The sequence below is a fragment of the Zonotrichia albicollis genome, chromosome 10, assembly GCF_047830755.1.
Source record: "Zonotrichia albicollis isolate bZonAlb1 chromosome 10, bZonAlb1.hap1, whole genome shotgun sequence".
Taxonomy (NCBI): domain Eukaryota; kingdom Metazoa; phylum Chordata; class Aves; order Passeriformes; family Passerellidae; genus Zonotrichia; species Zonotrichia albicollis.
The window spans coordinates 35,806,098-35,819,826 of record NC_133828.1 but is presented as its reverse complement, the minus strand read 5'-3'; the positions used below and the strand labels follow the sequence as shown (position 1 = coordinate 35,819,826).

The window sequence follows — 13,729 nt, the reverse complement described above, 5'->3', positions numbered from 1 at the left end:
AACATGCAATTAAAAAAATATTTGAGAAAATATGTCTGCATAGAACTCAAGAAACAGAGATGTGAAGGACCAGCTGTCCTCGCAAATAGGCTGAAAGAGGGCATGTTTATTTGCATTTTCAGTTCAGGGACAAAGTTGCTTGTCCTCTGGTGTCTGTCTGCACAGGTGGCTGGGCAGTCCTGCCCGTGGCTTGCATGGCTCATCTTGCAGAGCAGCTGCAGCCCTGAGCTGTTCCCTTCACATGGCACATGGATCTGGGTACTCCCATCCTGCAAATGGCCCATGTAGTTATAGAGGAGATCCTCAAAGTGGCTGGAAACACTGTGAGAAACTGCATTTCTTCTGGAAATGCGTGAGGGAAGAAATACTTGAGAGTTTGTAAGGAGGTAGCATGAGAAGCTGGCGTGTTCTCTATTAGGATGTCATGGGAGGAATTGCTGACACCCTGACAGCCTAAAAAGCTGTTTGCTTGGTTGCTTAAGCACATGGCTAGTACACACTGTCCTGTGTTTGCATATAGCCCTGCTCCCAGGTTTGTCACGTCTTCATCCAGATTGTCTTCCACAACCCATGCCATGAAAGTTGTTTTCTTGCATATGGGTCCGGAGATGTGTACTGCTTTTGACTGACATATGTAGCAGGAGGTACAAAAATAATCCCAGATGTGTTTTCTGGGGCTGGGAAACTGAAATGTCTCAGAAAACTGAGAAAATTAATCATAAATTCAGGATGATATCCCCACAGAGTGACCGAAAACATCTGGTGGATACAGTTTGTATCTCATCCAAGTGTGCAGAGGCAGTTAAAGCAGTACAAAAAAATTTTAAAAAAATGGTTTATTGAGGGATATGAGGGAAGGGAGGGGAGGCACCTAAGCCATTGTTCAAGAGAATGGTTTTTGAGAAGCATTATGATCAGGTAAGGAAGACAAAGTACAAAGCACCTCTCACAGTGCTGAGGTGTTATGCAAGTGTTAAGTAGGTCTGTGCCTCACTGATTAATATACAGGTACACACAGATGCGCCCCAGAGAGAGAGATCTTTCTGCAGGTTGCTCTGTCAAATGTCCAGTAGTTTGATCCTGGGGCAAAATGGATCTAAGGCAGAGGAAGAACATATGTTCTTCCGTGGAGGAGGGGCTTGGGTTGGATGCACCAGTGAGAGGACAGAGCACCAGCATCCCACAGGGAATTTGCAGAGCGTAGCCCAAGGCAACAGAGGTGACAGGGGTGGGACATTTTGACCTGAAAAGACAGCTGATCAGTCAAGTAAAGAAACTGAACAATGCCGGAGAGCTCATGTGAAAGCCCCAGACTCAGAGGTCTGAGCCTAGCCAGGTCCAAGGCACAGGCCACGGCCACAGATGTGTGTGGGCTCCTGGGAGTCCAGCACAAGGCCTGCTCTAGTCTGTAGGTCAGTGGACCTTGCAGTACAAATATTTAAGTGCTCATTAGCTGCTTGGCTTTGCAATTATACTTTTATTATTTTCAAGATGTTCTGCTTTGCAGGGTCATGAATATTTTCTTTGAGTCACCAGAGGTCATTGGAATTACTCAGCCCTCAAGCTAGCTCCCCCCTGTCCTGCCAAAGTCATGTGTGGGACTTGTAAAACACGCTCTGGCTTGCCATATTGCTTAATTATCCTCTTAGCTCTAATGAGATGCACCCTGACTAATGGTGTAGTCACAAACAACATGTTGCTATAATTTGGGCCATCACTAAGATCTTCTTTATCACTACCCATCAAGGTAGTGCTTCAGAAGGCTGAAGGGCAATGTGCCTAATAAAAGAAAACATTTAGGCACATTAGAACATGGCTGGAGGAGAGCAGTGCTCTGACTAGAGCTGTGTTTGCAGCATGCCTCGAAGTTCTGTGGTGCAGGTGTCTGGCAGGAAGAGCTGGGTGACCGCTGGGAGGCCAAATTCTTGTGTGCTGCACTGCTGCAATCCCACATGACCCAGAGTATTTGCAGAGAAGCAGCACTGATTGCTGGAGCAACCAACAATTTTTGTTTTCATTTTCTCCTGTCAAGCACTGTTAAAGTAAACTGGGCTGTATAACGGAAAGTTCTCTGTCTCTGGTTTTAAAATGGGAAGAAGGGCCTCACAATAAGTGATCTATTTTCTGAGTATCTTTTTTCTTTTTCTTTTTTTAAATTCAAATTGTCAAAACTTGATTGAAGGTACAAAGACACTGTGTTTTAATGAGCATGGGCTAGAGCTGGGATTAAGATCATAATCCTACTGTGCAGTTGCTTTGCTGATGTCAATGGATGCTGGTAGTCAGCAGGCAAAATTCCTTGCTCTCCTGTGATGGCTTACAATGTGAGCTCTGTCATCCAGTGTCATTCCCTCTCAGGATATGACTGAATGATCCTTTTCAGCAAGGACTTATCCCATCTCTAACAAAAACACTTCTGAGGCACAAGCTTTTGGCCTCCACCCTGGATTGGACTGCAGTATTTAGGAGATATTTCCCAATGGGGACCCCACATGCACAAGTGGCTTCCAGGGAAAGACCTGTGCTCCTCTCTTCTCTCACCAGATCTTTGCCTGTGCTCATGAAGTCTTTATTTCAAGTCAAAATGAATGGAATGCTCAGCTAATGGAGAAATGGGGTGGGTTTTTTTGGTTTTGGGGTTTTTTGAATGAGATGGAACTATCTCTTCCCCTAATGTTGTATATAAATGCATTTCCTGGCTGGTTGCATTTCTTGTACATCTGAATGAGTGTCTTCATGGACCTGAACTGGGAGTTGGAAAATTCATCTTCTCTTTTTAGTGGCTTCCCAACTTTCTCCTGCAAAAAAATGGATTTATCATGTGTCTAGAGGACAATTTCTATGGCAGCCTACGTTTTAAAAAACATATTGGCTGCAGTGAGAAGTTCAAGAAGAGTTCAGATCCGGACCGAACTTTGAAGCTATTTCCTTTGTTGGTAATGGACTGAGGAAAATAAAAATAAAGAAAATCTGGCTCTGTTAAGGGAGCTCTGGATCTTTATCTATACTTTGTGAGCGTGGCCTTTCCCTGTGTAGCAGAGCTGTTTTTCTGGTGTTCAGAATGATGTATTATGTATAGTATGGATATTTATATGTATTTTCACCTCCAGCTAACAATACCTGCTTGAATTTGTTAGGACTATTTTTAAAAAGTGCTGAAGGGAGGAAAATTGGGGAAGGCACTGAATAGTTGGATATGTTGCTAAATATTTTACATTTAAAAGTTCTCTCTAATGCAGCTTTTCTGGTCTTGACTTTTGCTGTGAGGGAAGGGGCCTCTTCATTCTGAAGCAGTCAGAGGTCACTGGGGACCCCACATGCACTCAGCCTCCAGTCAATAGTGCCCTCAGCCCTAATGTGTTTTACTCTACCTCAGGACCTGACCCCACTTGTCTGGCATCACAAATCACCATCAGCCTTTTTCCCCTCTTCCCATCTCTCTGGATTTTACCTGTCAGTTCCCAATTTTGGTCCAGCTTGATTCACTGTAGGGTTACTTAGAAGGTGATAATCTTGGGGGTAAATTTAAGAAGACCAACAGATTTGTGCACAACTGCTAGACTTTGCTGTAGGGAATTTTTCTTTTTGGCAATGAAAGCTGGGGGTTTATACTGCACTATCCTCTTTAAAAAGAATGGGATGACTTGGTGTGTGGGGCTTATGTCTTGGACCTTCCAGCTGAATGATGATCAGAAGTTATATTTACATGTAAATTAAAGTTTGTCCTCTGTGAACATTCCAGTTGCCACCGCCTCTGAACTTCTCATCTATTTATCATTTGTGTGCACTGTGAGCACAGTGGGAGTTAGATACATGTTTACTGTCACAATGCTGCTTTTAAATTGGGCTCTGTAAATTGGCTGGAGATGCTTGCTTTTGTTTTGGGAGTCTCCAGACATGGTGGTTGGTGGCATTCTTGTGTGACTTGTGCACTTTGGTTTTTCAGGCAACAGCATGGGGTTCAGATGAAGACACCAGGAGGTCCTGTCAAAGTAAAGGGAAAACAGAGGTAAGTTTTGCTTTGTTACAATGATGTTATGGGTAAATATATTTGCAACATGTGAAATCCACACAGAGAATGTCTGACACCAGTTTGAGCTTGCAAATTTGCAGCAGTTTAGCTGTACTGCCACATGGGTATGAGCACCACCAAGCAAGCCACTTCAAAGGCCCCCTGTTCAAGTTATTACACTTGCTCTGCATGAAATTTAAAGGTGATTTCACTGCTGGAGAGGACACAATTTGTGACACATCAGGGAGCGGAGTGGTGGCAAGCCAGGGGTAGCATCCTGCAGAGGGGCGTGAGGCCAGGCAGGCTGGCTTAGCCCATGTCCTCAGCAATGAGCCACTGGCATTCAGCCACGTGGGATTCAATGTTTGCCTGCAGTTGGAGTTTGTAGCTGTATAATTCCCTGGAAGGTGAGAATTGAATCTGCTCACACACTGCAGTCTCCTCAGGTTGAATATCACAGAGCTGCTTGGGAGGCAGGTGCACTCTGTTAAACTGCACTTTAAAGTAGGAATTGCTTGAACTTGCACATGCTGTCCCAGAAGTTCAGAGTTTCAGGCATTTCTGATTCAGCCATGGGGCCTTTCCACCCTTCTTCTGAGAAGCTAAAACGAAGGCATCTATCTAAAAGCAGGATTTTTTTTGTTTGTTTTTCAAATATGATATTCATGCACTTCAAAAATCTTCAGTCCTCAACTGAGAGGGTGTCCATTGTCTTTAGTACAACTCTGCAAAGAGCTTAAAGTCCCAACCAGAGGGGCTGGCAAAAGATGAGACAGAATAAGCACAATCTTTGCTTAGACACAGACAATCAAGCACAGAGTGATTGTGTGGCTGGGCCAAAATGCTGGAATCTGCCACATTCCAGTTTGCTGCTTTAAACACAGGATTATCTGATCTTCCATTGACAATATTATTTTTATATAATAAAGTTCATGTGATTACTGCATAAAATTGTATGTGCACACCAAAAAAAAAGCTAGCTTGAGTTTTGCCAGATAGGCAGCAATTTGCTTCATGTTGCTGTGGAGAACAGGAGTATGGGTATCCTAGAACATCTGTTAGAGTTTCAAGTAGAAACTACATGATGCAGGAAATCAACATGGAGACAAAATGGGTTGGGATGGACAAACACCAAACACAAGACAGGCAGCAATGAGAAGAAGTAGGACAAAACACCAAAATTCAAGACGTGAGGAATTTTTGAATTTGTGGTATTTGTACTTTAGATGTGCAAAGAAAGGTTTTCCTCTTTTCTTTCATTGTAAAGTCTGTGAGATTTGTGTCCTGTTGTTCATGAAGAACTTGAATAACCTAGAAATATTTTGTCAACCACTGGATAAAGCCATACATGTGACTGAACAAAGTCTAGGGTAATTTCAATCTCTCTTTGTTACTGTTATGTCAAAAGTAAGCAGCAGTCTGAGTATCTTCACTGCTGCCTTCTCACACTGCAAAGGGTTTGCAGAAAAATGTCATGAGCATAATGCTCTGAGCAGCTGAATTTATGCTGATTGTGACACAGAGTTTGAAATCATTTGGTGGGTGCAGTGATCATGAGTGAAGTTTGGAGGAATGGAGGCATTCAAGCAGACTTAGGCACTTCCTGACATACAATTAGCGCAAACGAAGGTGTTGACTAGGACTCTGACTTCTGCAGTAGCTAAGTAAACACTGATCTCCCAGGTCTGTATCTACACTACCCTGTGAGTCCACAGCTGAGTCCCCTATACATTCATTGTTAGTTATACTGCAGAGAAATGACTCAGCACCAGCTCAAAAAGACCAAGTTCAGTCTAGGCAGCTGATGAAGCTCTACTCCAGCAAAGTCCAGATCTGACCCAGGATCTCTGCCCTTGGCTGGGTAAATGCAGCAGGTGAGGGCAGCACCATTGTGAACACTTCTGATTCTGCTGTGCAGTGTTGGTACAAGGTGCAGACATCTGTCTGCCTCAAAGTTGACTAATGGCAGGTTTCTACCCAGCACAGATGATTTGATGATAAACATCTTATGGATTGTTAGACACTTAGATATGTGGTGATAGAGGCTAGAAATAAGGAGAACCTTTGGATCTTACATTAATTCACAGTGTAATTGCCTAGGCTGGTACATTTTCCTTGCCCATTTAATAATGTATGTAGTTTAGGTGAAGCTTTCAAAACTGGCTCATGTATTAAAACGCCTCTTTTATTGTGCCTGTTAAGTATGAGATGATAAGATTGTTCCTGCTGCTTAGAAACTCTCTTCCTAAAATGCACAGAGCTGTACCCTAAGAAAAATAAGAAGCAGAAGAATAAAAGCCACAAAATGCATATCACAGAAGTGTAATTATTATGATATTATCACTTTCCTTTTGAGTACCTATTGTCTAGAGGAGAGGCAGATGAAAAATCTGAATCTTAGATAAAAGGTGAGAAAGTCCTTTTTTCCTGACCCCTCTGGCCATGGATTTCACTTGCTTGTTCCTAAATTGAGCTCAGTGCCTGTGTCTGTCTGCTGTAACTTTTTGAAAAAGATGGAAAGTTTTGCTCTGAGGGCCTGAAGCAAATGTGCTTCCTGTGCTTTACTGGATTGTTCTAATGGCAGATTACCTTCCCTGGTAACATGTACTTTATTTTTTATTTGGATATAGCTTCAGTTTTGAGTGAGCGGGCTTCATTTTGCCCTTCTCTGCTAGATTAAAGAGCCCTTTAGTTATCAGTATTTATTTTTTACAGAGGCACTTATATGCTCTTTTCAATGCAGTACTTTGGTTTTTTGATAGAGTAAAAGATTAATTCTGCAAGCCTTTCTCTATGTCATTTTTCTACTGCGCTTGAATACTTTTTGTCTGTTTTCTGCATACTCCAATTTTTCACCTTGCAATCTCTGTAATGCCTAAGTGTGATTGAAACAGCCTCCACCCTCCTCAGTTCATATACATGACAGTTTTGTGGCTGCTCTGCCTAAATCCTTTCGCAGTTACTAGTCTTGGGATGAAATCTCCATGTTTATACATAAAGCCCTTTTGTTGTTCTTTCTTTAATGCACAATATCTTTATAAAATGGGACATTGGTCTCACTGATAGTTGCAGCTTTTGCCATCTTTAGGTTAAATGATTAAGAAAAATGTTGATACTGAGCTGGTAGCACCCCAGCTAGGGCTGCACTAGGACAGCAAGTTTATGAGTGATTTCACTTTGAGGATTTTTTTAATCACAGTAATTTATCAGACTTTAATCACTTAATGTATAAGTTCCTGAACCTGATTTTAAAATTAACTCTCTGCAATATATCATGCAGTATGAAAACAAGCACCTCAGAAAAGTCTCTTTCATTGAAGTTATTTTTATCAACTAAAACTTGTGGTTTCCTCAAAGATGTGTACATGCTTTGCTTGCCGTGTCTCTGGAGAGCCATGCTGGCTTCCACAAGTAATCTTTTTTTTTTTTTTTTTTTGTAGCATTTATAAAGTGTAGCATGATCAATATCTTTAAACTGTCCCCTGGAAAACATCCACATTACTGAGACAGTGCAGAGAACAAAGTCAGTGTTATGTTGCCTTTCTTTGTGTCTTCCAAATGAAATCATCCAGAGATTGTAGTTAAAATGAATGATGGATAGAGCAGAAGGGGAAGAGATGTATTTAATTTCATTAGGAGTTGCTCAGTTCCTCGTTTGTAATTGGTTTGTCTCTGCATAACAGTTGCCATCCACCACATCTAAGGAATTTTGCCTAACATGGAAAATTGTCGTTTTTCAAGATTAGAACTTTGGTCTTTCTTTTGTCTAAGCACCAAATTATTTGTTAATGTTCCAAAAGCAGCACACCATCATTTTAAACTGTGTAAAGAAAACACTTGTGAAAATGGCAGTGAAAAATGGCAGCTCTTACGTTCTGCCCTAAGAGCTTTGTGTAGCCAGGAGGAAGATGATGCACTAATAACACTCTGGAGCAAGAAATGAGATTAATATCTGATAGGCATCCATCTGAGTTGTCCCACTGCACTGCCAGTGTAGCTTCTTCCCTCTTTTTGTGTGGTGTCCTGTTGCTGTGGATGCACAAGGTCACAGGGAAATCCTAGCCAAGGCTTCAGCCCAGTGGAATGGGATTGGTGCTTAGAAATTGCTGAGCTAAAGGAGGATTGAGCTATTTCAGGCCTTCCAGTGGTTATGTGTCACATAGAGGATGCTTATCTGCTTATCTGGTGGAACTGGGAAACTCCACACCATTTAAGAATAATAGACATCCAGGTAGGAGAGGCACCATAGAAATCCCCAGGGAAACAGAAATAGCTGGGAGGCCATCAGCTATTTTTATCCCCTTTGTAACTGTTCCTAGAGACCTGAACCTACATCCTATTACTTCTGCTAAGCTATCGATGCAGAATCAGCCCCCAAATAAATTTGATTAGGAAATCTATTAAAGAACATTTGGCTAGAAAAATCATTAGCAATTCTCTTTGCTATCTGTTCCACTCAGAGGAGAGGGGTAGTTTGGCTGGGGCCTTGGCTTAAACTGAGTAGCAGACTTGCTTGTCCAAAGAAGTAAATACAGATACCTGAGAGTGTACCAATAGCAGGGCTCAAGAACCAAGTTAGGTCTTGATTATTTTTTAATAAATTGGGGATAAACTGCAGCAGATAAATTAAATGTTTGCTGCACTCTAAAATGTCGCAGAAGGGGTAACTTGGAGTTCTGCTGGCTGATTCTCTGAACTCCAGGTTGTGCTCCAGGAGTCTGTTTCTCTACTGAGCATGGCAGACTGTCTGCAACAGCTATTTTTCTCATATAGTGTATAACTGTAAAACCTATCAGTATGTGATGAAATAGTGTTAACAAATAATTAAAAAGGAGATCTCTGACAACAGGGCTTGGGTAGTTTATTTAAACTAGAAAGCCATTAAAGTAGTGCCTATATATAGCTATGCTTACAAAGAAAAATTCATCTGTACAATGAGATTAGGATTTATAACATTTTAGAACTCTGGTGTTAAGAGATGACAGAATAAACAACTAAGAAGCATCTACAGCTGGTTTATTTGCAGCAGCCTGAAACTTTTTGAGTTTTACCTCAAATGGAAGCTGCAGGAGGTCAGCCCCTCCATTGCTGATCTGTCCACATGAATGAAGGCAGTAACAGGACACCACTCTTGCTTCTCAGGTTTGAATTGTGCTCTCAAAACAACCTGATGTCTCTGTGAGGTAGAAAGAGACCTGGTCCTGTCCACAGTCATGGACATACAGCATTCACAGACAGTGCATGGATAGTAATTCTAAATGCTACAAAAATAAATAAATGAAAGTAGGTTTAAACTGAGGAGGTGACAGGAAGGGGCTTCAGTGCAGTTTGTTCTGACTCTGAAATCCTGTGGCCTGTAGTGTTGAGCATCAGCAGTCATGACCTCTTCCTTTCTAGGCAGACAAGGGTCATTAGACTGGAGAAAAGTGATACCTTCTAAATTTATGGCCCTGTCTCAATAAAGGAATGAGTACCAGGTAATTTTGGGGAAGGAGCAAGAACCTCAAAGTCTGTAACATGCAATTCATAGGAAAATCAGAAATATGCTTAATTCTTTGGCAATGAGCCACAGGTTTTTATCAGCTCTACCATATATTTAATAATAATCCTAACTAATATAACTAAGTTATTCTTATTAACCATATAAATGTGCTGTCTTCCCCCTTTATTTAAAACCTTAATCTCTTGATCCCTGTAATATCTTCTGGTGATGAGATCTGCAGACTGATCATACACAGATTTAACTGTCATAACTCCATAATGGGAAAGCAGGATCCAAATATTGTCTTGTCTGGACAGAGGTGGATTCAAACTTGCCAAATTTTCTGCTTATATTACAGCCCATCTGATTTTTGCTTCCTGTGGGCCTAGAGTTTTCCAGCCACATGGAAGAAACTGCATTAAATAGCTCCTACTTTCTGTAGGGGCTTGTGAGATCATTTTACTAACCAGTTCCTTCAGCTATGACTTGCTGCAGAGAGCACTGTATTGGATGACTTTTCAGAGCAAATCCAGGCTGGTTTAAAGAACACAGAGAGAAGGCTGTTCCTTGCTATTTATTTTGAGAATGGGGTAGTAAGAGGATCTAATTAAATCTCCCAGACACTGTCTTGAGAAAAATCCTGCAAGCTGAAGCATTTCAATGGTTTTGTTTCTTTGCTTTTGTTGGAGGCTTCATAGACTGATGTGACTGGCCATGGGTACAGCAATAAGAAACACGAGGTGAGCACTGTATTCTGCTCTGGGCCAGGCAGGTTGGAGAGATGTGGTCTGGTGGTTGGAACTTTGTGTGTGTCCTCTAACCCGTGTCTCACTACAGTGAGATTAGCACCTGCATTGTTTCCATTACCCCAGCTGACAGAGCAGGGCAGACAATGTGCATCTGCTTCACAACGTTACTGTAAGTGTCTAAATTGCTTTGAGACCAGTGCATGAAATGAGCATATTATCACTGCTCTTCCTCCAGGAGCATGCAGTGCTGCTACCATCATCAGTCAGTCAGGTCTAGGGAAAATGTCTGCTCAGTTAACTCATAGGAACAACTAGAGGTGGACATGGCCTACACCTAGCAGCACTATTTTTAAGCAGTAAAAATGGATTAAAATGTGCAACAGATTAATCATTGCCAGTAGTCTGCAGCCTATGACCTCCCACAGAAGTTCTTTTTGTGCGCTATCTTCTCAGCTGGGAAGATTTTACAGAAATTGAAGTTTGTTAATCTGTAATTCAGCTCTGTGCAAATAAAGGGAATTCTTCAAATTAAGATTTTATATTTTTGCTGGGCAGGGCTTTAGTTAGGAATACATTGTAGTACCTCGTCAGGAAAGGGTCCAGCAACATAGCTGGTCTTAGCTGTTCTGGGTCAGAAGCTCTGCTCAGACCTTGCACAAAGCAGAAAATGGTGGCAGTGGAGGGGGAGCAGGTGGGTACTCTCTTGTGTGAAATTTGAGTACAGAACTGCATTCTAGGTTAGATGGCAAATCAATCATATTCTGAAAACAACACTCTGTTGGGAGATGACCTAATACTTTTTTTTTAACATCATTCATTCGAGAATTTTTAGTACTTTGCAGTCAAATATATAGTGGTCCTAAAACTATGTGGGATTGAATAACTGTACTCTACAGAAAGAGGAATTACTTAACCCAGTCATGAAATGCAGACATCTCTAGGGCAGGAAGGAACTGACAGGGCTCCCAGCACCATGCAGCAATGACGAGAGAGGGCAGAGAGGATGGCAAGCCCTTTGTCTTGTTAAAGGAAGCAATGAGACCACTATTCTCAACACAGCAGGCGGGACAGTGCTTCTTAAGGTCCTGCTTGATAGACTGATGCACAGTCACCGTCACTAATCTGCTTCTGAAATAAAAAGAGTTGACTCAGCTATGAATCTAAGCTCTCATTTTTGGGTGCTGGGAATTGGGTATCTGATTCCTGCTGCCTCTCAAGACTGGCAGCATGTGCTCTGTGGCACTCAGTAGCCTATTTCTAGACTGGGCAAGTGCTCCTGGGCTGGTTCTGGAGTGGAGTCTGTGTCATTCAAAAGCAAGGATCACATATCATGTCCATGCAGTTGCCATCTGTGGGTAGCACTGGCAGGTTTCCTGTTGGATCTTTTCTGCACAGCAAATGAAACAAGATAGTATGTAATCCAGCTAAGCAAGCCCCTTCCCTTCCAGATGATAGGGAGTGTTTTTACACTGCTGATTCTTGCAAATGAAGTCTTCAGGGGAATTATCAACATTCCCAACATGGGAGCTTGCTGTATGATTGCTGCTTACAGGAGGGAGAAGTGGTGTCTGCAGCTGTAGGCTCAACTTAGTGGCAAATCATGATCTATTGGAGGGAAGAAAGCAAAGCAGCCCAGGTAACCCAGCTGAGGTTGCTGTTTTTCAACAAGTTTCCTTTTCTGTTTATGGTATAACATAATAGACTTTGTTCCCTTGGAGCCCAGTGGGTGCCAGTCATTGCTCATATCCTCTCCTCTGAGGTGGCCCAGGGCCTGGGGCAGGCAGGCTGGTGCCCATGGCTCATTGGGCTCTTTGGGTAATCCTTGGGGCAGGTGGCTCTGCAGCCTCTTGCACTGCCTCTTGGAATTGCATACTAGTCTCTTACCTCCCTTTTCCTGTGTGTAATGTCGGAAAGTTCCTGACCTGTGTCAGCTCCTCCACTACCGCGACTTCACTCCAGGAGATGCTCAGTTAGCCTGATTTGCACTGCACAGGTCTGTGGGGAGCAAGAGAGACCATGGCTCTATCTAGCAACATGAAGGTGATTTTCTGAACAAAAAGGCAACTGCAGCCTTGTGCTGCCACCCCCACAGCAGACCCCTACACCTTTGGGGACTGGCATGTGGAGGGAGTTGCCTACTGGTACCAGCAAGTGGTTGAGCAACTGAGACTGGGAACTTGCTATTTCTCACTGGCCTGGCCTGAAAGAGAAACTCCTTCTACCATGGAAAATCCTGAGCACACAATCCTATGGGAGGTGGAAAGTAACAGCCTGTTCAAGCACGAGATTGTCTGACCAGTCTGGTCTATTAAAGAGAAGTTCCTGCTGTTATCCTGCTGGCACTGGTTTGAATTATAGTGCAGACAGACCTGCTGTCCTTCACTGGTGAAGTTGGTGTCTGGGTAATGTTTTCAAAGCTGCAGCATTACTGGGAAAATAGGTCAGAAGTGTCTTTGTGGAAAGAGGAAAAAATTCTCCTCCACTCTAAGCAGAGCACAGAAAGAGGCACTTGTAGCTATGACAAAATTGACCTGATGGCTAGCATCCTACCCCAGGACTGTGCAGGGCTATGGTTAGAGAAATAACCAGCAAATTGGGCTTGCTCTCCTAGACTGCTGGCTCCCTACAGCTGTGCACTGCTTGAGGCAACAAACCTCAGCCCAAGTTAGAGCTAAGGAAGCTGCATTCCTGCTGCAATACAGGTATTTTTAATGTAATAACATTTTCAAAAATCCTTTGTCTCTGTCTCATGTCCCTATAGGAGGAGTGCCAGAATTATGTCCGAGTGCTGATTGTTTATGGCAAGAAGGTTTTCACCTGTGGTACCAATGCCTTTTCACCAGTGTGTTCCAGTCGACAGGTCTGTTCTGCCTCTTCTACAGTGATGGAGAGGGTTGGATACATGCTCTGGGGAAGGACAGTCATTTGGCAGGCTATCATGGCTGCACAAGATATGTTCTAAATGTAACTGACTGAAATTATGTTGGTTTTCTTCTTTGGGCTGTTTTGGGGCAATGACTGCGTCTGCAGTTGGGGAACAGAAAGTTCATGTTATGGGTGAGTTTGGTCTGGACAAAGTGCTGCTCAAGTAAACCTTGGGTATGGCACTGAAAATGGGAAATACAGACAAGCTTAGCTCTGAGTACCTCCTGAGCTAAACAGTTTAAAGTTTCTTTAAAATAAATGGCAAAACTCCCTTTGGGTTCAAGGGAGGCAGGAGCAGGTCCAGAAAAATGTTTGTATGTTTCTTAAGGGCCAATATGTATTCAGGAGGTGTCTACAGAAGATTAAAAACCTGCACTTGCACATGGAGCACCTGATTACACCAAGGGGGTTTGGGCTTTATTGACTGGAGAATAACCCTTTGTACAAAGCAATAGAATCAGTGAGGTTCAGACACAACTTCTTACCTTGGCAAATGTTGGCTGTAAAGAACAATTTTCAGTCATCACTAAGATTACATTCTCCTAGCTACCTGATTTTTAA

The 13,729-nt window shown here is 42.6% G+C and overlaps 1 protein-coding gene across 8 annotated transcripts in view; it reads left to right on the top strand.

Moving 5' to 3' along the window:
• Nucleotides 1-13,729, top strand: part of SEMA5B (semaphorin 5B) — a 264,202-nt gene that overhangs the window by 180,828 nt on the left and 69,645 nt on the right. For all 8 annotated transcript variants that reach the window (XR_012582007.1, XM_074548796.1, XM_074548798.1 and 5 more), the window contains 2 exons: nt 3,947-4,009; nt 13,005-13,103. Coding sequence is in view for 7 of the 8 variants with exons in the window: in XM_074548796.1 (XP_074404897.1) it covers nt 3,947-4,009; nt 13,005-13,103 (162 nt within the window). In the remaining variant the exon portion in view is untranslated. The remainder of the gene's footprint in view (nt 1-3,946; nt 4,010-13,004; nt 13,104-13,729) is intronic.